At 43.0% G+C, this 25,279-nt stretch overlaps 1 protein-coding gene across 1 annotated transcript in view; it reads left to right on the top strand.

Moving 5' to 3' along the window:
• The window catches only part of LOC126224081 (epidermal growth factor-like protein 8), a 184,426-nt gene that overhangs the window by 118,168 nt on the left and 40,979 nt on the right, over nt 1-25,279 (top strand). Inside the window, exons 4-6 of the mRNA XM_049942203.1 lie at nt 2,422-2,517; nt 7,971-8,066; nt 13,713-13,805. Coding sequence (XP_049798160.1) covers nt 2,422-2,517; nt 7,971-8,066; nt 13,713-13,805 — 285 coding nt within the window. The remainder of the gene's footprint in view (nt 1-2,421; nt 2,518-7,970; nt 8,067-13,712; nt 13,806-25,279) is intronic.

Below are 25,279 nucleotides of genomic sequence, written 5' to 3'. Positions count from 1 at the left end.
GCTGTTGACTGAGGAGGATGTGCTGAACATTACATCAGTATTTTCTTCATTTGCAGACTTATAATTATAGCTTCAGTAGTAGTATGTTTTTAGGTTGGGTAGTACCTTCAAGTAAATATGGCAAGAGCAAGCCACTAATGCTTATATTCCCCTTGGTAGCAGGGCGGGTGTTGAAGTGTGGGTGCTTGACACAAAACGGTTAGTCTATACTGAGAGGCGTAGTCCGCTTACTGGTGCTGCTGCGATCTTGCAGAAATTTCCGGCTGTGAATTATGCGAGATGTTTGCTGGACGACTGTCAGACACAGAGAAAAAAAATAACCACCGCACCGATGTGTATACGTATTAAGGTACAAAATACAAAAATCAGCACTTACACCCATTACACTCTCTATATCACGGATAAAGGAGACGTGATATCATGCTGGGGAATATTTCCAAATGTCTGAGTACAATATTACGAAGGAAAAGAGTTGTACACTGATAAGCCAAAACATTATGATCACCAGCGTCTGCCTACACCTCTGGAACGGAATACATTTGCAAATGTGCACGACATGACGTCGACAAGTCCTTGGTGACGGCGTAACTGGACACTATTGGTGTAATAAGAAACGTCATGCAACCAGGTGGAACATTTCCAGGATACGTGGTCCAATCTCGAGCGTCTCGTGCCCATTGAAATTGTACTGGATGATATCATTTCTGTACTGTGTCACGGGCCCGCAACATCATCGGGCAGTTAGTCAAGTGGTGAGGTGTGATATATATTGTTTTGGTTCATCTGTGTGTGTGTGTGTGTGTGTGTGTGTGTGTGTGTGTGTGTGTGTGTGTGTGTGTGTACACTCCTCGCCATTAAAATTGCTACACCACAAAGCTCACGTGCTACAGACGCGAAATTAAACCGATAGGAAGGAGATGCTGTGATATGCAAATGATTAGGTTTTCAGAGCATTCACACAATGTTGGCGCCGGTGGCGACACCTACAATGTGCTGACATAAGGAAAGTTTCCAACCGATTTCTTATACAAAAAACAGCAGTTGACCGGTGTTGTCTGGTGAAACGTTGTTGTGATGTCTCGTGTAAAGAGGAGAAATGCGTACCATCCCGTTTCCGACTTTAATAAAGGTCGGATTGTAGCCTATCGCGATTGCGGTTTATCGTATCGCGACATTGCTGCTCGCGTTGGTCGAGATCCAATGACTTAGTAGAATATGGAATCGGTGGGTTCAGGAGGGTAATACGGAACAACGTGCTGGATCCCAAAGGCCTCGTATCACTAGCAGTCGAGATGAGAGGCATCTTATCCGCATGGCTGTAACGGATCGTGCGGCCACGTCTTGATCTCTGAGTCAACAGATGGGGACGTTTGCAAGACAACAACCATCTGCACGAACAGTTCGACGACGTTTGCAGCAGCATGGACTATCAGCTCGGAGACCATGGCTGCGGTTACCCTTCACGCTGCATCACAGACAGGAGCGCCTGCGATGGTGTACTCAACGACTAACCTGGGTGCACGAATGGCAAAACGTCATTTTTTCGGATGAATCCAGGTTCTGTTTATAGCATCATGATGGTCGCATCCGTGTTTGGTGACATCGCGGTGAATGCACATTGGAAGCGTGTATTCGTCATCGCCATATTGGCGTATCACCCGGCGTGATGGTATGAGGTGCCATTGGTTACACGTCTCGGTCACCTCTTGTTCGCATTGACGGCACTTTGAACAGTGGACGTTACATTTCAGATGTGTTACGACCAGTGGCTCTACCCTTCATTCGATCCCTGCGAAACCCTACATTTCAGCAGGATAATGCACGACCGCATGTTGCAGATCCTGTACGGGCCTTTCTGGATAAAGAAAATGTTCGACTGCTGCCCTGGCCAGCACATTCTCCAGATCTCTCACCAATTGAAAACGTCTGGTCAATGGTGGCCGAGCAACTGGCTCGTCACAATACGCCAGTCACTACTCTTGATGAACTGTGGTATCGTGTTGAAGCTGCATGGGCAGCTGTAGCTGTACACGCCATCCAAGCTCTGTTTGACTCAATGCCCAGGCGTATCAAGGCCGTTATAACGGCCAGAGGTTGTTGTTCTGGGTATTGATTTCTCAGGATCTATGCACCCAAACTGCGTGAAAATGTAATCACTTGTCAGTTCTAGTATAATATATTTGTCCAGTGAATACCAGTTTATCATCTGCATTTCTTCTTGGTGTAGCAATTTTAATGGCCAGTAGTGTATTTCTATCACCGTTGGTTAACATACAAGGCTCACATACGCTAGTGCAATGATCTTCACCTCCAAATAGTTCTGAACCTGAGTCGTGTTGTCAGTGTTAATGACAGGAGTAGTGTGTATTGATAATGACTAGAAAAATCAGTGTACTATGAGTCTGCTTCCCCTGTTTGCAGCGGTGTGCGTGACTCCGTGTCTTAACAGCGGCACCTGTGTAAAGCCAGAGCGCTGCTCCTGTCCTCCGGGCTTCACTGGGCACCACTGCGAGCACTGTAAGTACGACGCAGAACGCCCCCACACACTTCATGCGTTCATACCACACGACACATGTCTTCAGCGTTCAGCGCACTGAGACATTCAGAAATCTGCTTGTAGTCAAGTGCGGATACAGCGTTCGTTTCTGGAGGGAAAAGGTGTGGATGACGTTACAGTTCGTTCATCTCTTTGGGTGATTTTCTAAATTATGTTTCACCATATGCATCTCTGTTTTTGGAGCGGGTGATACGAGCAGGGGACGAGGGTAACGTCTACAGCTCTCCAAATTTTCACTTTTTGTTTTTGTTCAATATGTAGGCTGCTTTCACTCTTGACTCTCCATCTCCACGAGTGTTATCTCACACTTCCTCCACATACAAGGTGTCGCAGGAGAAATGGTCAATATTCAGGGGGTTCGTTTTCGATGCTGTAAAACAAATTTCTTCTACTGCAAGCAGTTTGCTTTCCATATTCTGGGAGGTGGCAGTATGAACCAAAACAAGAAAAACATGTCTAGCAAACGTAGGCTCTAAAGTGCATATCTTAAAAACTATGTGCAGTTGTTCATCTTCACTATTTTACCATCTCTTCTACTGAAGAAGTGCCCATACACCTTAAGGCATGCATTTTAGAGTCCATGTTTACTAGACTTTTTTTTCTTTTTTGGTCCGTACTACCTCCTCCCAAAACATGGAAAAGAAAGAGCTTGCAGTAGAAGAGGTTTCATAGTGTTGAAGATCACGTGGCCATAGCTCTTTTTTAAGGTATGCATTTTGGAGCCGAAATTTACTTCACTTTTTTTGCTTCGAAGAATAGTTTCTGTTATATCCCTGTACGCTGACCAATCCTCCCGGGACACCGTTATAATTTGCTGTCAAGCGAGCCTGGGATTCTATTATTAACAACAAAATCAATGAAATAAATAAATGTGTTTTAAGATAACAATTAATTCTAATTTTTTGCGCCGTTTTTGCATAACTCCCAAGAAAAGTCTCTCCCCACCCCTCCATAGCCAAGGTCACAAACCCACGTCTGTGCGGTGGTGATCAAATCGGAGGTAAGCCGGTTCGAATCCTTCTAGCGGATGAAGTTTCCACTGCCAATATTTCACAAGCAAGAGGAGGAAGGTGATGGTGTAAAGTTTGTGATCATCAGTCTTTGCGCTAATATTCTGGATTAAATTCCAGACCTCCCTGCAGATTGAGGACATATGAGACTGTTGATTGTGGGGATATTAAGCTTGGCAGCCATTGTCGTGCTATTCGAGAGGACTATACTAGTCTTACCGTTCCTATTGGTGTTGTATTGTGAAACCGTCGAATGGTGTTTACATGTCAATTGCACGTTAGTTGGATACTCCGTATTCGGCGAATATTTACTATTTGCACGATATACGAGAGAGAATCGTCAGAGCATGTACTTCGATAAGTGCCGATGTGATAAGGAATACCACTCAATCCATGATAAGAATATTGCAGCACTGCACTGATACCAATGGTCATCACTTCGAACACCTTCTGTAAATGGACGTTCATGCCACTTTTGTGACCTTCGTTCGCCTTCAAAGACCTTATTGTGTTACACATCGTTGGATTCGTCTAGATAGCCACTATCAGAAAAAAAGTACCAAACTATGGCATCCCCTATAAAAAACAAAGTTGACCTTCATATCTCTGAAGCGACCCCACCTAGCAACAAAAAACCAACGTCATATTATGATTCCCCTTATTCCACGCAACTTTTGTCCCAGAAACTTTTAGCGCCTATCGAACTTTCGGAGTTATTCTTGGTGGCAATAGTTAATGACTCACCCTGTATACACGCATCCATTAGACTCACCTACACTCTCCAAATACACATACGACACACGTCTGACAATCCGCAAGGAAGGAGACCATTGTGCGCGGAGTAGGAACACCCTTTTTGACAGCTAGCTGAACCCACTCCGTAGGATATTCCAGCCAACAACACCATACGACATTTACATTTTTACTTCCAATGAAAATGCAGTTCAGAAAAATATTGGATGTTTCGTAAAAATGCACGCGATTTCGCAAGCCTGTATTTTCTACACGAATAAAGATAAAAATTTGGGGCGAGTTTTAACTTACGCGTCGAAATTAAAAGTCTACCTTGGCGCTACTTACAAGTTGCTGGTTCTCGTGGTTGGCGCTAGGGGTCTCCCTGAGCGCCTAACTCGGTGCGGCTAGCTCGGTCGCTGCCTCGTTCGTTCATCACCAAATGTGTGCAAATCGAGTCAGCGATAATACAGCAACATAAAAGGTGGTACTACGTCAGCGACGTCAGTAAGACGGAGTACCACCGCACTGCAGCAATGCTTTTTAAGAGGACAGTAGACCGAATGATCAGTATTCTTTAGCACCATCACTTTTCGCTAGGTAGGAGGGTGGAGAAGTGGTCCTTCTTTCTATGATTTCTTTCTACCGCAAACATATTTTTAGTATTTTAAGATATGGTCAAAATAAAAGTATAGTCAAAATACGTAATTCTTTCTATTTTGCTTTTAAATTTCTCCTTATGATTGTTTTAATCCATTTATTGCGATTCAAGTGAAAAGTAACCATTCCTTATGCGTATAATGTTCTCTAGTTTCCAGCTGCATCAAAGGCTGAAGCGCCACGAGCTTTTGACCAAGTGCTCCATGATCACTCTCAAGTGGAATGACTGCTGAAGGCATGCTGGTGCGACCTTATCTGCTGTAGCTGCTGGGTATGCATGACTTATGCTTCGACATATCAGTATACAGAGTGGTCAGAAACAGTCTGAAAAGCTTGTAAGGAGGTTGCAGGCTAGGTTGTGCTGATAAATAACTGTTAAGAAAAAATTCGATACCTTGCGCCGTTCCCGAGTTAATTAGCATTGAAGTTAGCCAATCAGGCCGTTGCGCATGCAAATTCAAGCGGCCCGTCAGATACAATTACCGTCAGTTGTTCTCATAGCGCACATCGGGGGTTGTCAATCTTTTAGTTTTCGCGAACCAATTTTCAATCGTAATTTTCATCGCCCCCTACCCTCCTCTTGATCGCACATATATGTTGCTCTCAGTCTTACAGGTAACGCGCGAAAATTTAAGGATTACCTCAGGGGAGTGCGGAGTGCAGAAGGGAAGTAGCGTTTCCGATGTCTTTGGAAGACTTTCCTCTGGAAGTCAAGCCATAGGGAGTCACTAACAATCACAAAACTTGTTTTTAATTTATTATTCAAATGTTAATTATTAAATTCATTGTGCAGTACTGATACAGCCGTATTTACAAGTGTCTGAATCACTGTAAATGAAATTTTATTTCTTATTGTGTTAGAATGTATGTTGCTTTACTTCCCTTTCAGGAAAGAAGTAACTACTTTTTGATCTCATTTTTTTCTGTTTAATAAGTTCGCCCCCCTATTAATCTTATGACACCCCCTTGTTGGGGGGGGGGGGGAACCCCTGCCCCTGCCCCTCAAAAGATTGAGAATCGGTGGCGTAGACGATAGCGCATGAGACTGCTCAGCCTTTGCCTCGGATTCGAGCCTTACTAGCGTCCATCTCCAATTTTTGTATAAATTCTCTTATTCAGTTTTAGGAAACCAAACGAAGAAACCGTTTGGCAACACCCTCTCTGGTGGTCCGCTTGAATTTGTGACGTGATTTAACTTCAGTGTTAATTAACTCGGAAACGGCGCAGTGCATCGATTTTTTTTTGTTAACAATTATTTCTCAGCAAAACCTACCCCGAAATATCCTTACAAGCTTTTCAGTGTGTTTCTCACCACCATGTATGTGCATACGTTTACTCCACATTCGATGCGCCCGTTTCCTCCTCGCTATCGCTGGATCCCACAGCACGATGAGCTGCAAGCCGCAATCTGTATTAACCTAGTCGCCTCAAATGACGAATGTAGTCCTACGAAGTTGCTATCTCATTTAAATCGAGCTTAGCTCGCAAATGTGCGCTTAACTATATGAATGCATGGAGTTCAACTTGTAGCTCATAGATGGCTTTTAAATGTATTCTGAAACGAAGCATATCCCATGTGTGTCACGTGGCAGTTGATCTTAGTAAACGACCAGCCTGCCGAATAGAGTTGTTCGTAGGAGGGATTAGAGGAGGAGGTGGAGGATATAGTGTTTAACGTCCCGTCGGAAACGACGCAAGTTCGGATTAGGGAAGGATGGGGAAGAAAATCGGCCGTTCCCTTTCAAAGGAATCATCCCACATTTGACTGAAGCAATTTAGGGACATCACGGTAAACCAAAATCAGGATGGTGGACACGGATTTGAACCGTCGTCCTCCCGAACGCGAGTTCAGTGTGCTGACTACTGCGCCACCTCGCTCGTTAGGAAGGATTAAAAGAAGCTTGTGAAGGTTTCTTCAGCAGTGATAGTGAAGTAAGTGATTTGTCTCAGCGAGAGCCAACTCGATGAGAATGAAGGCAAAAACGCTGGTCCATTCCCTATGCACATGCCCCCATGAGAGGCAAAAAAGTGAAGAAAAATATGTGCTACGTGCTACTCAAGAAGAAAAAGAGGCGAAAGCGATGACCAAATAAAAAAAAACAAAAAAAAACCTTAGGTATTGCTCAAAATTCAGAAGATTGTTTTGACGTCTACCATTCCCAACAGTCATACTAGCTGATATCTGTTAAATCTGATTTCATAGCAACCAGTAGAGTACTTAAATACCATGCATTCGGGTTAAGGGGGTGTTCTCAATGATTTTTATATCAATAGCCTCCTTAATTACACAGTGCCAGAGGCCATTAGTGCAAGCTAAGACAGAGGTTCCGTAAAATTTGATCTGATGGTCGTTTTCTACAGCATGCTCATTTAAAGCTGATTTTTCGGGGTAGCTTAGGCTCTTGCTCCTTCCTACATTGTCCTACAGTGCGCACTGTTTGTCCGACGTACGATTGGTCACACTCACGAGACATCTTGTAGATCAAAGGTGTTCTGAGACCTGCCGCATCTCTGACTGCTCTCAGTAATAGCCGGATTCTTGACGGAGGATTATAGATCGATTTGATTTTGCGTCCTTTCGGCAGATGCGGCATGGCTCACAGATATCGAATTATATCTCAATGATCACGATACGCATCGAACGCCGTCCACTTATGCCCACATATGGTGATACCGTGAGCACTAGTGAAGTCATATCTGGCAGCTATAGTATATAAGGTTGTACCAACAGCCCATCAGCAGACATTCCGATCGACAACGGTGAGGGAGTACGTGGTCGGAAGCTCGTGGCATTCTGACCATTTGACGCGGGTGGAAGCCCGAGAACATTTCATTCGATGTTAGAGATGCGAGACTCTGCATTATTACATTTCTGACTGATAGAGACATAAAAATCTGCCAGTAATGACATTAGACAGGAAGTCAATCAGTAGACTGCAGAGTCAATAGGGAACAAATTGTGGTGGCTACTTGGTGGTGGTACGTGACTATACCATGCGTCTTGTTTTCAGCCGTGTGCTCGCCTTCGTGCCTCAACGGTGGCTCCTGCGTGAAGCCGAACCTGTGTACCTGCCCTCCTGGCTTCACAGGCCACCGCTGTGAGACCAGTAAGTACAGGCCTACTCTGTCTTCACTGCCAACTACGCTGCTGGCCGCTAAAAAGTCAGTACCATGAAAACGGCATCTGACAAACATAATACTGATATGAAGTTTACTACATACTTCGTCATGCAAATGATGAGGATTTCATTCCAACCACACAGAATAGCCAGGAGTAACGCCGTCATTCTGTGTATAAAGGAAGATCATGCAGCGGGTTTCTCATTAAGAAGTCGCATTTTAATGCAGATTTTTGTAAGAAGAGCGTCTTATGCCTCATATAAGCAGGAGAAACGTCTATCAGCATGTGTCGTAATTCAACAGCGTCAGGATCGTAATCTATCTCCTGCTGTTTATTGTTCCGTGATACGGTTACTCGAGCTTGTCCGGATCCTACGACCGTAATGTAAATCTGTAAGCGAGGGGTTCAGATTTCCTTCAATCCAACCAAACTCCCCAATGATATTTCTTTCTATGAACACGCCAATCCCACCTAGGTGTATAGCAAGGTTTTAAAATCAATCCTCTCCCAACACATCCGCAAACACTTGAACCCGCATCTTCCCTCCCTGTCAGTCAGTATGGCTTCTGTCCCAACTTAACTAGGAGATGGGATTTGAAACCTACTTCTCCCGAAAACGACTATTTTAACCGTAGGTCTTCGCACTCGGTGACAGAAATGGAAATGAAACTTGGAACGTAATCTGCATCTTCCGAATAGTACCAACGAAATATTTATCGTAGACATCCTACGGATGGTGCATTATACTCTAGTCATCAGTTCGTATCAAATCCTAATGGCACGAATTATTTACAGCAGTATTTTCCTGAACATACTATTGTGCTTGGAGGAGGGGGGGTGGGGGTGACTCAGGAAAGTCATGCTATCAAAACTGATGTCAGAGACAGCGATTCCTGTGTCATTATTCTGAATGTCTTGTCCTAAAATTTTGCTTTGAGCAGATCTTTAGAGAACCAACTCGTGAACGTAACGTCTCTGACCTCCTAACAACAAACAGACTTGAATTTATCGAATCAGTTACGCCGAGGAAGGTATCAGTGATCGTAAGTATGTGACAGCAAGTATGACTTCGGGTTTTAAAAATTATGTTAAGAAAGGTAGAAAGATATTTCTGCTTAACCAGAGTAACAGACTACAACCTGCAGAGTATCTGAGTTGTCAGCATCAAATAATCAGTGATTAGAACGAAGATGTGAGGCACAAATGGAAAAAAAATGTAAAACCGTCGTTCAGTACGTCTTAGACAAGTATATTCCAAGAAAGAACTCAAGCGATGCGAAAGACCCACAGTACTTTAACGGTCGTGTCAGAAAACTGCTACGTAAACAAAGAGAGCTTCATCACAAATTCAAGAAATTTCAAAACGTAGCTGACAAACAAACGTTGAACGAAGCGAAAAAAGCAATGAGAGAAGCTTTCAAAGATTCTGAAAGTAAAATTTTGTCAACCGATTTGAGTAAAAGTCCTAGGAGGCATTGGCCTTACGTAAAATCAGTTATCGGTTCACTCAGTGAACATACTGGCACCGAACTGGAAGATAACAGAGAGAACGCCGTAAAAATGAATTCGGTCTTCCGAAATTGTTTAAGCTCGGAAGATGGTAACACGGTCTCTCCTCTCAATTATAGCACGAACGTCGAAGTGGCAGATATTGAGGTAACCTATAGCGGAACAGAAAAAAAAAGTACAATCGCTTATTAGTGGAAAGGCATCAGGTCAAACGCTTCCCTGCGCATAGAACTCAACACCTCGCCCTCAGCGGAAATAAATGGACAGATGTGAAGGTAATTTCCGGTGTACCGCTAGGAGGTGTGTTAGGACCATTATTGTTGTAATAATGATAAATGATCTAGTAGAAGGCGTCGGAAGCTCTTTAAGGCTTTTCGCACATGATGCGGTTGTCTACGGGAAAGTAGCAACGCCAGAAGACAGTATCCGTTTGCTGTATGACCTGCATAGAACTGATGAATGGTGCAGGCTCTGGCAATTGACCCTGAATGTGAAAAGACATAACATATTTCGGATATGTAGGAAAAGAAGCCCACTGCTGTACAACTAGACTACTGAAGACAAACTGCAGAAAACATCATCTGCAGGCGTAACTATCCAGAGTGACTTTAAGTGAAATGATCACATAAAACAAATAGTAAGGATAGCAGATGCCAGACTGAGATTCATTGGAGAAGTCATAAACAAATTTAACTCATCCACGAAGGAAGTAGCATACAAGACGCTTGTTCGACCGATTCTTGAGTACTGTGCATCATTCTGGAACAGGTAGAAGAGAGATTAAGAGTGGCGCGTTTCGTTTAACCGGCGCGAGACTGTTACAGAAATGCCAAACAAACTCCATTGGCAAACGTTACAAGAGAGGCGTTGTGTATCACGGAGATGTTTACTGATGAAATTTCGAGACAACAATTTCAGGGAAGAGTCGGACAACATACATCTCGCGAAATGAACATGACGAAAAAATAGCGAAATTAGTGCTAATACAGAGACTTGTCGACAATCATTCTTCCCACGTGCCACTCGCGAGTGGAAGAGGGAAGGGGGGATAAGTTATTGGTACCAAACGTACCCGCACACCGCTAGGTGGCTTGTGGAGTATGATGTAGATGTAGATGAATGGAAAACACTGGTAGAAGCCGACGTAGGAGAAAGGCTCGAATTCCACGGAAATGTAGGAACATGTGAAGCAACATTGATCCAACGTTTTAGCTTAGAAGATAGACAGAAGAAAGGCAACCTACGTTTGAAACAGTTTTGATCAGTGCTAACTGGAATATATTCTTTAAAATTATGAAGTTAGCAGGTATAAAACACAAGGAGCGAAAGGTTTTCTGCAGCTCGTACAGATATCAGACTGCAACTGTAAGAGTCGAAGGACATGAAAGGAGCGCAGTAGTTGAGAAAGCAGTGAGACAGAGTTGTAGATTAAGCCCGATGTTGCTCTGTCTGTGCTCCAGAAAGGATGTGGAGGAAACGTGGGGGAAATCTGGAAACGGAATTAAAATTCAGAGAGAAGAAATAAAAACTTTGAGGTTTGTTGATGACCTTGTCATTCTGTCCGAAAAGGTGAAGGATGTGGAAAAGCAGTTGAACGGAATGAACGGAGTTTGGTGAAGTCGTTGTAAGATGAACTTTAACTGAAGTGAAATAAGGCTAATGAAATGAAGTCGAATTAAGGCTGGTACAGAGGAAATTTGATTAAGAAATGAGACACTAAAATGAGTGTGTTACTTTTGCTCTATGGGCAATGCACGGCATAGTAAACGTCATAATGATATTTTAAAAAGAAAAGGTCTAGACTAGCTGCAATAAATTCTGTATTCTTTATGACTGCTGTTTCGAATTTATTGCCATCTCAGCTGCAGTCATGGACTGTGCGGCTGGTCCCGGCGGAGGTTCGAGTCCTCATTGGGGCATAGGTGTGTGTGTTTGTCCTTAGGATAATTTAGGTTAAGTAGTGTGTAAGCTTAGGGACTGATGACCTTAGCAGTTAAGTCCCATAAGATTTCACACACATTTGAACATTTTTTTGCCATCTCAAGTAACATCTAGTTTCATTTGGCGTCCATATCATATCTATAGTAAACTGTCTAATTCGTAATGATTAGGTGACATGTAGTAATTATAAACGTATGGAACACGTTTTGACACTTATTGATAGTCCGTTTAATTTAAAGGGCGATTTGACATTTATTTGACAGTTCGTTTGCTATGATGTTATCACAAACGTAAAATCGTGCTTTAAAGTAAACGAACTACCAAATAAGAGTCGATACGTAGTCCACACGTTTATAGTTACTGCACTCCATGTGATCACTAAGAATTAGACAATGACACTTTACTATAGATTCAATATGGACATCAAATCAATCTAAACGTTTCTTGGGAATGGCAACAAAGCCGAAGCAGCTGTCGTTAAGATTATTGAACGTATTGCAGCTAGACTGGGCCTTTCCTTGAAAAAAAGAAAAAAAAACTGAAGACGGTGGACGTTGAGAGGGATGTAACATGTAGGCTGGCAATAGCAAGAAAAGCGTTTCTGAAAAAGAGAAATTTTCTAACATTGAATATAAATTTAAATGTTATGAACTGTTTTGTGCAGGTATCTGTCTGGAGTTTTGCCTTATACAAAAATGAAATGTGGACAATAAACAGTTCAGACAAACTTTTGTAATGTGATTCAGTAGGACTGCACTAAAGGTTAAACAGGTGGTAGAATAACTGATGACGCGGTACTGAATCAAATTTGGAAGACAGAAATTTATGGCAGAACATGAGTAAAAGAAGGTATCGGTAGATCGGACGCAACCTGAGCCATCACGGAATTGTCAGTTCGGCTGTTGGAAGAAAAAAGCGGTAAAAATTGTAGAGAAAGACCAAGGTTGAAAGCAGACATCAGGATCAAATGGATTTTGGTTGCTGTAGTCATTCTGAGGTGAAGAGGCTTACACAGGATAGACAAGCGTGAAGAGATACATCAAACCAGTCTCCAGACTGGAGACTGTAACGACAACACTTATGTCAAGAATCTCTGCGCCAGCACCTCTCTTCTCCTTGTAGCCAGATTTAGGCGGAGCAACTATCTACATCTAGAAGACGGTAAATGGCAGCATCATCTGCAAACAGTCTAAGACGGCTACTCATATTGTCTCCTATGTCGTTAATATAGTTCAGTAACAATAGAGGGCCTGTAACACTTCCTTGGGGAATGCCGGATATTACTTCTGTTTTACTCGATGACTTTCCGTCTATTACTACGAACTGTGACCTTTCTGACAGGAAATCATGAATCCAGTCGCTCAACTGAGGCGATACTCCGTAGGCACGCAGTTTGATTAGAAGACGCTTGTGAGGAACGGTGTCGAAAGCCTTCTGGAAATCTAAAAATATGGAATCAATTTGACATCCCCTGTCGATAGCACTTATTACTTCATGAGTATAAAGAGCAAGTTGTGTTTCACAAGAACGATATTTTCTGAATCCGTGCTGACTATACGTCAATAAATCGTTTTCTTCGAGGTACTTCATAATGTTCGAATACAGTATATATTCTAAAACCTTACTGCAAATCGACGTTAGTGATATAGGCCTGTAATTCAGTGGATTACTCCTACTTCCCTTTTTGGGTACTGGTGTGTCTTGAACAATTTTCCAGTCTTTAGGTACGTATCTTTCTGTGAGCTAGTGGTTGTATATAATTGCTAAATATCAGCATACTCTGAGAGGAACGTGACTGGTATACAATCTGGACCGGAGGCCTTGCCTTTATTAAGTGCTTTAAGCTGCTTTGCTACACCGAGGATATCTACTTCTATGTTTCTCATCTTGGCAGTTGTTCTTGATTGGAATTCAGGAATATTTACCTCGTCTTCTTTGGACTTCCAGTAACTAATCGTGTCCACCATAGAGGCTGCTGAAGTAGTGAGCGAAAAGCGGAAACGGCTTCGCGCTACCCAGCAAGTGGAGATGATGTTTGTGGCGTAGGCTGCTGTTCTGATTTTTTTTTTTTTTGTGGTTTTAGGGCGCACAACTACAGTGGTCATTAGCGCCTGTGCTGTGCCGTAGAGTAGAATAGAGTAGAGTTGTGTGTGCTGCAGTAGACTGTCGGCTCGTGTTGCAGGGGACTGCGGCGGCTGCAGGAACGGCGGCACCTGCCTCAGGACTGGGCTCTGCGCGTGCCGGGACGGCTACGGCGGCGACCACTGCGAACACGGTGAGCCGTAAGCGAGCGCATTCGTGTAGTTACTTTTTTTTCTTATTACAGAAGTTTATTCGCCCAGGTCACATAAAAAGTCACAGTGATTACTCGTTTCAACGAAACTAAATCGCCATCTTCAGATCATTTGTAGAGAGAAGATTTTTACACGGCCAATCCATTTAGTTGACTGTTCACACTAATTGGGCAAAACTGCACTGTACATAAAAATAGAATTATGGAAAATTCTAATGTCAAACCAAAATGAAACTCATACAGTTCCAAGGGAAATATACCTTACAGAGACGACATACAATAACAGAATAGTTATAAGAACAGTGCACAATAGTTACGAATAAAATACATAAGACGTGTACAAAATGTTTTCATGTTTCGTTCCTGTTAACGTCTGATGAGAAACTGTTATGAGGAAATCAACGGAATAAATCGTGTTTTGAGGCGCCACCAGATGGCAGTAGTTTCTTACATCTTACAACATACCCTTATGTCTTCTAAATACAATGTAAAGAGCTTATATACATATAAAGAGCTTTTTAATATATATATATATATATATATATATATTAAAAAGCTCTTTATATATATATGACTGGTTTTCCAAGTATACAAGCCAAAAAAGTTTATTACAGAAATATTTGTACTGTATCGTGTATCAGTGTTATGCTCATCTTACCGGATACATATAATCGTAAACAATCATCGTTACAATAACAAATTCCTGGTTTATAGAAATTATAAAATATGAAAACGGTGTGAGAGTCTCGTATAATAATGTGTCTTTATCGATCAGATGATGTGTTCTGCGTAGCTTGACGTCTTGGCTATGGTCCAATGTACTAAGTTTGTTATCTGAGTCATGGTCTAGGTTACGATAAGTGTTACATATCGACTCATTATACAGAAGTTTCGGACCAAACTCCATCTTTAAACTTAAAAAGATATAGGAATAATATTTTTTTAATAAAATTTTTTGACTTGTTATTTGGAAAACCAGGTATATAATCCTTTCAATTTTATGCATAGTCATGTATATAAAGAATACAAAAATAAATTACAATGTATTTCGAAGACATAATCGTATGTTGTAAGAGACTGCTGCTATCTGGTGTCACCTCAAAACACGATTTATTCCGTTGATTGCCTCATAATAAGTATCTCATCAAATGTCAACAAGGACAACATAAAAACATTTTATACAGTTTTTTGTATTTTAACGCAACTATTTTGCGCTGTTCGCACAGCTACTCTCTCACTGTATGACGAGAGACGATAGTATGGAATGTCGTGTCTATAAGGTATGTTTATTTTGAATTTGAATGCGCTTTATGTTGGTTTGGTGTTAGAATTTTCCACAACTATACCTTTATGGAAGTTACAGTTGTGTCCAATGAATGTAAACTGTGGACGAAATGAATTAGCCCTGTAAAAATCTTCTCTTTGCACATGATCTGAAGATCGCGATTTAATATCGCAGAAATAAAATGATGGCATACTTGAGGACATATATATATAAAGAACGGAACTCGTCTAGCTTCAAGGGGGAAACCAGATAGCGCTATGGTTGGCCCGCTACATGGCGCTGCCATAGGTCGAACGGATATCAACTGCATTTTTTGAAATAGAAACCCCATTTTTTATTACATATTCGTGTAGTACGTAAAAAAATATGAATGTTTCAGTTGGACCACTTTTTTCGCTTTGTGATAGATAGCGCTGTAATAGTCACAAACGTATAAGTACGTGGTATCACGTAACATTCCGTCAGTGCGGACGGTATTTGCTTCCTGATACATTACTCGTGTTAAAATGGACCGTTTACCAATTGCGGAAAAGGTCGATATCGTCTTGATGTATGGCTATTGTAATCAAAATGCCCAACGGGCGTGTGCTATGTATGCTGCTCGGTATCCTGGACGACATCATCCAAGTGTCCGGACCGTTCGCCGAATAGTTACGTTATTTAAGGAAACAGGAAGTGTTCAGCCACATGTGAAACGTCAACCACGACTTGCAACAAATGATGATGCCCAAGCTGCTGTCGCGGCTAATCCCCACATCAGTAGCAGACAAATTGCGCGAGGATCGGGAATCTTAAAAACGTCGGTGTTGAGAATGCTACATCAACATCGATTGCACCCGTACCATACTTCTATGCACCAGGAATTGCTTGGCGACGACTTTGAACGTAGTGTACAGTTCTTCCACTGGGCACAAGAGAAATTAGAGGACGATGACAGATTTTTTGCAAGCGTTCTATTTAGCGACGAAGCGTCATTCACCAACAGCGGTAACGTAAACCGGCATAATATCCACTATTGGATAACGGAAAATCCACGATGGATGCGGCAAGTGGAACATCAGCGACCTTGGCGTGTAAATGTATGGTGCGGCATTATGGGAGGAAGGATAATTGGCCCCCATTTTATCGATGACAATTTAAATGGTGCAATGTATGCTGATTTCCTACGTAATGTTCTACCGATGTTACTACAAGATGTTTCACTGCATGACAGAATGGCGTTGTACTTCCAACATGATGGATCTCCGGCACATAGCTCGCGTGCGGTTGAAGCGGTATTGAATAGCAATTTCATGACAGGTGGATTGGTCGTCGAAGCACCATACCACGGCCCGCACGTTCACCGGATCTGACATCCCCGGATTTCTTTCTGTGGGGAAAGTTGAAGGATATTTGCTATCGTGGTCCACCGACAACGCCTGACAACATGCGTCAGCGCATTGTCAATGCATGTGCGAACATTACGGAAGGCGAACTACTTGCTGTTGAGAGGAATATCGTTACACGCATTGCCAAATGCATTGAGGTTGACGGACATCACTTTGAGCATTTATTGCTTCAATGTGGTATTTACAGGTAATCACACTGTAACAGCATGCATTCTCAGAAATGATAAGTTCACAAAGGTACATGTCTCACATTGGAACAACCGAAATAAAATGTTCAAACGTACCTATGTTCTGTATTTTAATTTAAAAAGCCTACCTGTTACAAACTGTTCGTCTAAAACTGTGAGCCATACGTTTGTGACTATTGCAGCGCCATCTATCACAAAGTGAAAAAAGTGGTCCAACTAAAACATTCATACTTATTTACGTACTACACGAATATGTAATAAAAGATGGGGGTTCCTATTTAAAAAAAAAAAAACGCAGTTGATATCATTTGACCTATGGCAACGCCATCTAGCGGGCCAACCATAGCGCCATCTGGTTTCCCCCTTCTAGCTAGACAAGTTTCGTTCTTTGTAGTTTTTCGTTTGACGCTTTTCAGTAGAATCTGTCTGGCACGAAACCAACGTTATAGTTCATCCCATAGACATTAGATGATCCTGATCAGTTTCCCGGTGACCAACTATCGGCGAAGTACGTTTGTTATTGTTTTACTCATATTTACAAAAAAAGTCGAAACGTCAATATTGTTACATTCTAGTCACCGTCACATTTCATACTAGATTCTCCAGATTTTACAAGGAGTTACTTAAATACTGAGTTTTAAAATTTTTTCCTTTTGTCATTATTGTTTTGCCCGAAAAGGTATACCGTACACAATCGTGTTCGTGTCTCGTGATATCATTTTGTTTACATAATGTGTGACGGTCCCAAATACAGTGACACGAAAAATACGCAAGACCAAAAAATAATTAATGTAGAGTAACGCAATTTCGGGGATACATCTGTCTAAGTGATTAACCTCGCAAGATCACAGATGTACGCGAGATAAGCCATTGAAAATGTGAAATTCTGATACATTAATAACCGGTGTAACCGCCAGAATGTTGAAGACAAGCATGCAAACGTGCATGTTGTACGGGTGCCGGAAGTCAGCTGTTAATGCTGGTTGTGGTTGACGCTGGAGTTGTTGTCCGACGATGTCCCATATCTGCTCGATTGGTGACAGATTTGATACTCTGTAGAGCACGTTGGGTTACAACAGCGGTATGTGGGCGAGCGTCACCCTGTTGGGAAACACCGCCTGGGATGCTGTTGGTGAATGGCAGCACAGCAGGTCGAATCACCAGATTGACACACAAATTTGCAGTCAGGTGCGTGGGATAATCAAGGGGGTGCTTCTGTTGTCATACGAAATCGCACCTCAGACCATAACTTCAAGTGTAAGTCCTGTGTCTAGCACGCACACAGGTTGATTGCAGGCACTCAGTTGCTTTCCTTCGAACACTACACCGCCATCACTGCCACCGAAGCAGAACCAGCTTTCATCAGAAAACGCAACGGACGTTCACCCTGCCCTCCAGTGAACTCTCGCTTGACACCACTGAATTCGCAAATGGCGGTGATTTGGGGTAACTAGAATGCACACTACAGGGCGTCTGGCTCGGAGCTGTCCTTGAGGTTACTGATTTTTAACGCTTTATTGCACTGTGGTGCAGGCTACTTCCCAAGTTTCTGCTGCAGATGCAGTACGATGCATCAGAGCCATATGCCGAACTCTATAGTCTTCCCTCTTGTTAGCGCCAGGTGGCCGTCCGGAGCCCAGTCTTCTTGGGACCATACATTCTAGTGACCATCGCTGTCAGCGTTCATGTAGTGTCTACATTCCTGCCAAGTCTTCCTGCAGTATCGCAAAAGGAACATCCAGCTTCTCGAAGCCCTACTACGCGACCCCGTTCAAATTCAGCGAGGCGTTGATAATGGCGTCTTTGTCGCCTTAAAGTCATTCTTGATTACCATCAATTTACCACGTACAATCTCAAAGGTAACTAACACTCACGACCTTACAGCATGTATTTAAATCAAACCTGATTTGTGTCCTCAAACGGGCGCTACTAACGCCGTTGTAGAAACACGCCTATCAAGTTTGGTGTATGTCGCACAATTCTTTCTTCGTGTTGCAATTTCTTTCCGACGCTGTATTTCTCAAAATGGGGTGTTAATAGTTCTGTTCAGTAGCCCTGTTGACTGCAGGCAAAAAACGACTCTGTTTAGGTCAGTATCGCATGCTTAATAATTTTCTAATGCAAATACAGACGCGACAATGGAAAAGTGAATGTACCTGGCAATAACACATTAGTGACATAAATTGAATAAACCGTAAGGAAGCTAAAAACTTGGTATCAGGCGGAAAAGAGCAGTGTGAACTAATCTGAAAACCATCAAGTACTCTTGACGTGTAACAAAACTGGCGAGAGAAATGAAAGAAAACTAATGTTTTCGGGATGAGCATGACGCAACCCCAGTCGACATAATCTGACCGAGACTGGCCAGTGCCCCTGCGGATATAGGCAACCACCCATATGTAACGCAGAATGTCTTGCATAAACCTCAGGCGGTCAGTCGTTGATACGGAGGGAATAACAGACGCTAAAATGCCCCAAAATTTTTTAGTGTTTTACAGTATAGACTGTACCAACGAATTAAAACAAATTGATAAACCCATCACGAATAGAACGTCGTAATTTCACCAAGTTTTAACTCTCTTTCTTATTTGGACGTAACACCAGTTGTTAAACATCAAGACAATTAATTCTGAAACTATACATGCTTGATACTTTCAAATGATTCTCTCACGTCGGTAACAAAGGAATTATTACACATCACTTCAGGTTTCTTTACGGCACTAGAATGGCAGTTTACGAATGGTTTCTCAAAGACGAATATGACATTATAAGGCTGAATACATGCATTTATTTCACGTAGAACCCCTTTCATCCAGACAGAAAGGTTCACGTTTTATTGAGCTGTATTTTATCATACTATTATCCACGAATATTCTTAAATGGACGTCGCTGGTTTTATTTTCCAGTCACACATGGGGAACAAACAGCTTCTTTCGGCTGCATGAAGGCAGCATCGTGGGAAGTGCTGAGACACTTCGCAAAATCAATTTTTGACCAATGCCTTTTTTATCTTTTTTAACGATAGTAAACAGGTTGTATCTTTTTTAACGATAGTAAACAGTTTATAAAATATTAATCCCGTTGAGTTGGTTTTACTTACGGTCATAGTTGTAAATCACAATTTCTGCGATTATTTTGTCGCTCGCAGAAAACATTGCTATCACTCTCCCACAGAAATTAGGGAAAATTGCGTAGAATGTTTACGTACATCACTTTAGCCTCACAGAAAATTTTATGGGAAACAGAGAGATATACATACACACATCAAAAAACGCTTTGCATCACCTCGGTTCCCAGAACTCCTGAAGACAGACGTTGACTGTGTATATTGTATCACAGGCGCAGTCCCTTTGACTGTTCAGAGATGTCACTAACCCGCCCAAAGTTTAAACAACCATGCTTGAGCAGCGCCTTTTAGTTGGAATGGGTCCGACAGCCAATCAGTTCCAGTCATTCCATCAGGAAGGAGGCACACGGCTCGTGTTGTCTGTAGTTCAACCACGCCTAGACGGTCAATACCGCGGTTCGATCGCGTCCGCATTGTTACTTTGTGCCAGGAAGGGCTCTCAACAAGGAAAGTGTCCAGACGTCTCGCAGTGAACCAAAGCGCCGTTTTTCGGACATGGAGGAGATACAGAGACACAGGACACAGGACATGATATGCCTCGCTCAGACTGCCCAAGGGCTACTACGGCACTGGATGACCGCTACGTACGGATTATGGCTCGGAGGAACCCTGACAGCAACGCCATCATGTCGAATAATGCTTTTCCTGCAGCCACAGAACGTCGTGTTACGATTCAAACTGTGCGCAATAGGCTGCGTGATGTGCAACTTCACTCCCGACGTCCATGGCGAGGTCCATCTTTGCAACCACGACACAATGCAGCGCGTTACAGTTGTGCCCAACAACAACCGAATGGATCGCTCAGGATTGGCATCACGCTCTCTTTGCTGATGAGTGTCGCATATGCCTTCAACCAGACAATCGTCGGAAATGTGTTTGGGCCGGCCCATGTGACCGAGCGGTTCTAGGCGCTTCAGTCTGGAACCGCGCGACCGCTACGGTCGCAGGTTCGAATCCTGCCTCGGGCATGGATGTGTGCAATGTCCTTAGGTTAGTTAGGCTCAAATAGTTCTAAGTTCTAGGGGACTGATGACCTCAAATGTTAAGTCCCATAGTGCTCAGAGCCATTTGAAGATGTGTTTGGAGGCAACCCGGTCAACATTAACGTCTTCCACACACTGTCCAGCGAGTACAGCAAGATGGAGGTTCCCTCCTCTTTTGGGGTGGCATTATGTGGGGCCGACGTACGCCACTGGTGGTCATGGAAAGCGCCGTAACGGCTGTACGATACGTGAATGCCATCCCCCGACAGATAGTGTAACCATATGGGCAGCATATTGGCGAGGCATTCGTCTTCATGGACGACAATTCGCGCCCCCATAGTGCACATCTTGTGAATGATTTCTTTCAGGATAATGACATCGCTCGACTAGAGAGGCCAGCCTGTTCTCCATACATTAACCCTATCGAACATGGATGGGATAGATTGAAAAGGGCTGTTTATGGACGACGTGACCCACCAACTACTCTGAGGGATCTACGCCGAATCGCCGTTGAGAACTGGGACAATGTGGACCAACAGTGCCTTGATGAACTTGTGGATAGTATGCCACGACAAATACAGGCATGCATCAATGCTTGAGGACGTGCTATTGGGTATTAGAGGTGCCGGTGTGTACAGCTGGATCACCACCTCTGAAGGTCTCGCTGTATGGTGGTACAACATGCAGTGTGCGGTTTTCATGAGCAATCAAAAGGGTGGAAATGATGTTTATGTTGGTCTCTGTTCCAATTTTCTGTACAGGTTGCGGAACTCTCGGAACTGAGGTGACGCAAAACGTTTTTTGACGTGTGTACATTGCGATTCTATAAGTTCTTTGCTCGTACACTGGCCGCACCTTCCTAATTTGGATAAATTGAAAGTAATTTGCAGATAACGTGGTTTGGGACTTAAACAAAAAAAACAAGCCAAGATGTGAATGTGTATGGTTCCACACTTGGTTTTTTTGAGTCATCTGTAATTGGTTTGTCATGGCCCGCCACGAGTTCCTCTCCTGAACCAACCTTTTCATTTCAGAGCAGAAATAACATCCTAATTCCTCAATTATTTGCTGAATGAGTGCCAACCTCTTTCTTCCTCTACAGTTTTTACCCCCTATGGCTCTCTCTAGCACCATGGAAGTTATTCCCTACTGTCTTAACAGATATCCTGTCACCCTGTCCCTTCTCTTCGACAGCGTTTTCTATAGATTCCTTTCCTCGCCGATTCTGCGGAGAATCTCCTCATTCCTAAACGTATCAGTCCACTTAATTTGATTCGTTATACATTTTTATAATAAATAATTTTCCTTAGTAAGAGCGATAACTTAGTTAAAGCTTTCTGTTGAGTTTCACTGGTGATATATCTTTTCGCACCTCTCGTATGAGGTAGGCATCGTTGCAGAAACATAGAAATGTGGTGTAATAACACTGGAAAATAAAGTAAAGAATTTATCTAATGTCATAAACACATATAACTTACAAGGGAACCTCCCCATCGCACCCCCCTCAGATTTAGTTATAAGTTGGCACAGTGGATAGGCCTTGAAAAACTGAACACAGATCAATCGAGAAAACAGGAAGAAGTTGTGTGGAACTATGAAAAAATAAGCAAAATATACAAACTGAGTAGTCCATGTGGAAGATCTGCAACATCAAGGACAATATCAGCTCAGCAGTGCCGTGGTCCCGTGGTTAGCGTGAGCAGCTGCGGAGCGAGAGGTCCTTGGTTGAAGGCTTCTCTCGAGTGAAAAATTTAATTTTTTATTTTCAGTTTATGTCACAAACTCTTCTGTTTTCATCACTTTTTTGGGAGTGATTATCACATCCACAAGAAAACCTAAATAGGGCAAGGTAGAAGAATCTTTTTACCCATTCGCCAAGTGTACAAGTTAGGTGGGTCGACAACATATTCCTGTCATGTCACGCACATACCGTCACCAGTGTCGTATAAAATATATCAGACATGTTTTCCTGTGGAGGAATCGGTTGACCTATGACCTTGCGATCAAATGTTTTCAGTTCCCATTGGAGAGGCACGTCCTTTCGTCTACTAATCGCACGGTTTTGCGGTGCGGTCGCAAAACACAGACACTAAACTTATTACAGTGAACAGAGACGTCAATGAACAAACTGACTGATCATAACTTTGCGAAAATAAAGAAAAAAAATTTTTCACTCGAGGGGAGACTTGAACTATGGACCTTCCGTTCCGCAGCTGCTCACGCTAACCACGGGACCACGACGCTCCTGTGCTCAACGTCTCCTTGATGTTACCGATGTTGCGCATGGACTACTCAGGTAGTATATTTTGCTTATTTTTCCATAGTTCCACACAACTTCTTCCTGTTTTCTCGATTGATCTGTGTTCAGTTTTTGAAGCCCTATCCACTGTGCCAACTTATAACTAAATCTGAGGGGGGTGCGATGGGGAGGTTCCCTTGTTAGAATAGGTAACCTAACTTAGGTTTAGCGTAAGAGTGTGTAGCTAACTTACTTATGCTACACTAATAAAACTTAGTTCCTCCCGAGCAGGCCATGAAGGCCCAAAGGTACCGGCCGGCCGCCGTATCATTCTCAGCCCACAGGCGTCTCTAGATGCGGTTAGGGAGGAGCATTTGGTTAGCACACCGCTCTGCCGGCCGCATGTCAGTTTACGAGACTGGAGCCGCTACTTCTCAAGCAAGTAGCTCCTCGATTTGTATCACAAAGGCTGAGTGCACTCCGCTTGCCTACAGTGTACGGCAGCCCGGATGGTCACCCATCCAAGTGCTAGCCCAGCCTGACAGCGCTTAACTTGGAAACCGGTTACTACACTAATACCCGAACATATTACCATCAGAAACGTAGCTGTAATTAGCTGAGACGTTAACATAACATAGCTGAATAGTATCCTCTTTTTGTTGAGCAGAACACACGTGGAATCAGTTGAAAAATTGTTGTAATAGGTGCATCACGACTTTCTATAGTACTTAGACAGCAGGTTGAAATACAATGCCAGAAAAGAAATTAATTTAAAAAGTAGCTGATTTTCGATATCCTTAAAAAACGACCAGTTTTGTAGTGGATGATAGAAAAATGTGGTTACTGGTTGATCCAGTTCGGTGTTAATGTTGAATGTCGGGGACACTACGTCGGGTGATGTACATCGTTTGTTGAAGACCCTGGCAGGATGCTGACTGTTGTTCTATACAGGAAGTGCGTAGGCTTTAAGCAACGATATGCAGCGCAGAAAATGGATAACATCGCTCTCTGCTGAAGAGCTAGGAAAAATTAAACAATTAGAACGTCCATCCGAAGACATAAAGTCGTAGATTTTTTGGTGCTCTTGTTGAATCACAGTCTGTGTTCTTCTTGTCGCTTAACAACCCTGCGCGGATCGTTGTCTGGTTAACAGTTTCCTTCCATTCTGTTCTCTCATTTACTTTCTTTCTGCTTTCTCTGATTCCACGGGCTTTGATGTTTTCATCCACGTCATCCAGCCATCGTTTACGAGGTCTTCATTTTAATCTTCTTCCTATCGGTTTTCATTGGAAGATTTTTTTTTGTACGGTTTCCACTGGAAGACTTTCTTTGTAGTTCTAGTGTCCTCCATTCTTAAGATATGCCCCAGCCAGGCTATTCTTTTATTTTTCATTAGCCTTACAATGTCAGCACTCTGTATGAGACGATCCGACTCATAATTTGTCCTTGCTCCCCAAGAACCACCATTATTTCGGATCCCTCGATAAATTTTCCTCACTATTCGTCGTTCAAATATTCTGAGCTGCTGTTAAACAGTGGTGGTTAGTGCTTCACATCCATACATAACTACTGGCCTAATCATAACCTTATATTTAGTCACTTTGAGCTGTCAGTTTACCATCCTAGAAGTCATTAGCTTCTTAAATACACTCCTGGAAATTGAAATAAGAACACCGTGAATTCATTGTCCCAGGAAGGGGAAACTTTATTGACACATTCCTGGGGTCAGATACATCACATGATCACACTGACAGAACCACAGGCACATAGACACAGGCAACAGAGCATGCACAATGTCGGCACTAGTACAGTGTATATCCACCTTTCGCAGCAATGCAGGCTGCTATTCTCCCATGGAGACGATCGTAGAGATGCTGGATGTAGTCCTGTGGAACGGCTTGCCATGCCATTTCCACCTGGCGCCTCAGTTGGACCAGCGTTCGTGCTGGACGTGCAGACCGCGTGAGACGACGCTTCATCCAGTCCCAAACATGCTCAATGGGGGACAGATCCGGAGATCTTGCTGGCCAGGGTAGTTGACTTACACCTTCTAGAGCACGTTGGGTGGCACGGGATACATGCGGACGTGCATTGTCCTGTTGGAACAGCAAGTTCCCTTGCCGGTCTAGGAATGGTAGAACGATGGGTTCGATGACGGTTTGGATGTACCGTGCACTATTCAGTGTCCCCTCGACGATCACCAGTGGTGTACGGCCAGTGTAGGAGATCGCTCCCCACACCATGAT

Source organism: Schistocerca nitens, chromosome 1, assembly GCF_023898315.1.
Source record: "Schistocerca nitens isolate TAMUIC-IGC-003100 chromosome 1, iqSchNite1.1, whole genome shotgun sequence".
In the NCBI taxonomy this organism is placed as follows: Eukaryota; Metazoa; Arthropoda; class Insecta; order Orthoptera; family Acrididae; genus Schistocerca; species Schistocerca nitens.
The sequence above is the reverse complement of the archived record's forward strand: the minus strand, read 5'-3'. Positions and strand labels throughout refer to the sequence as shown.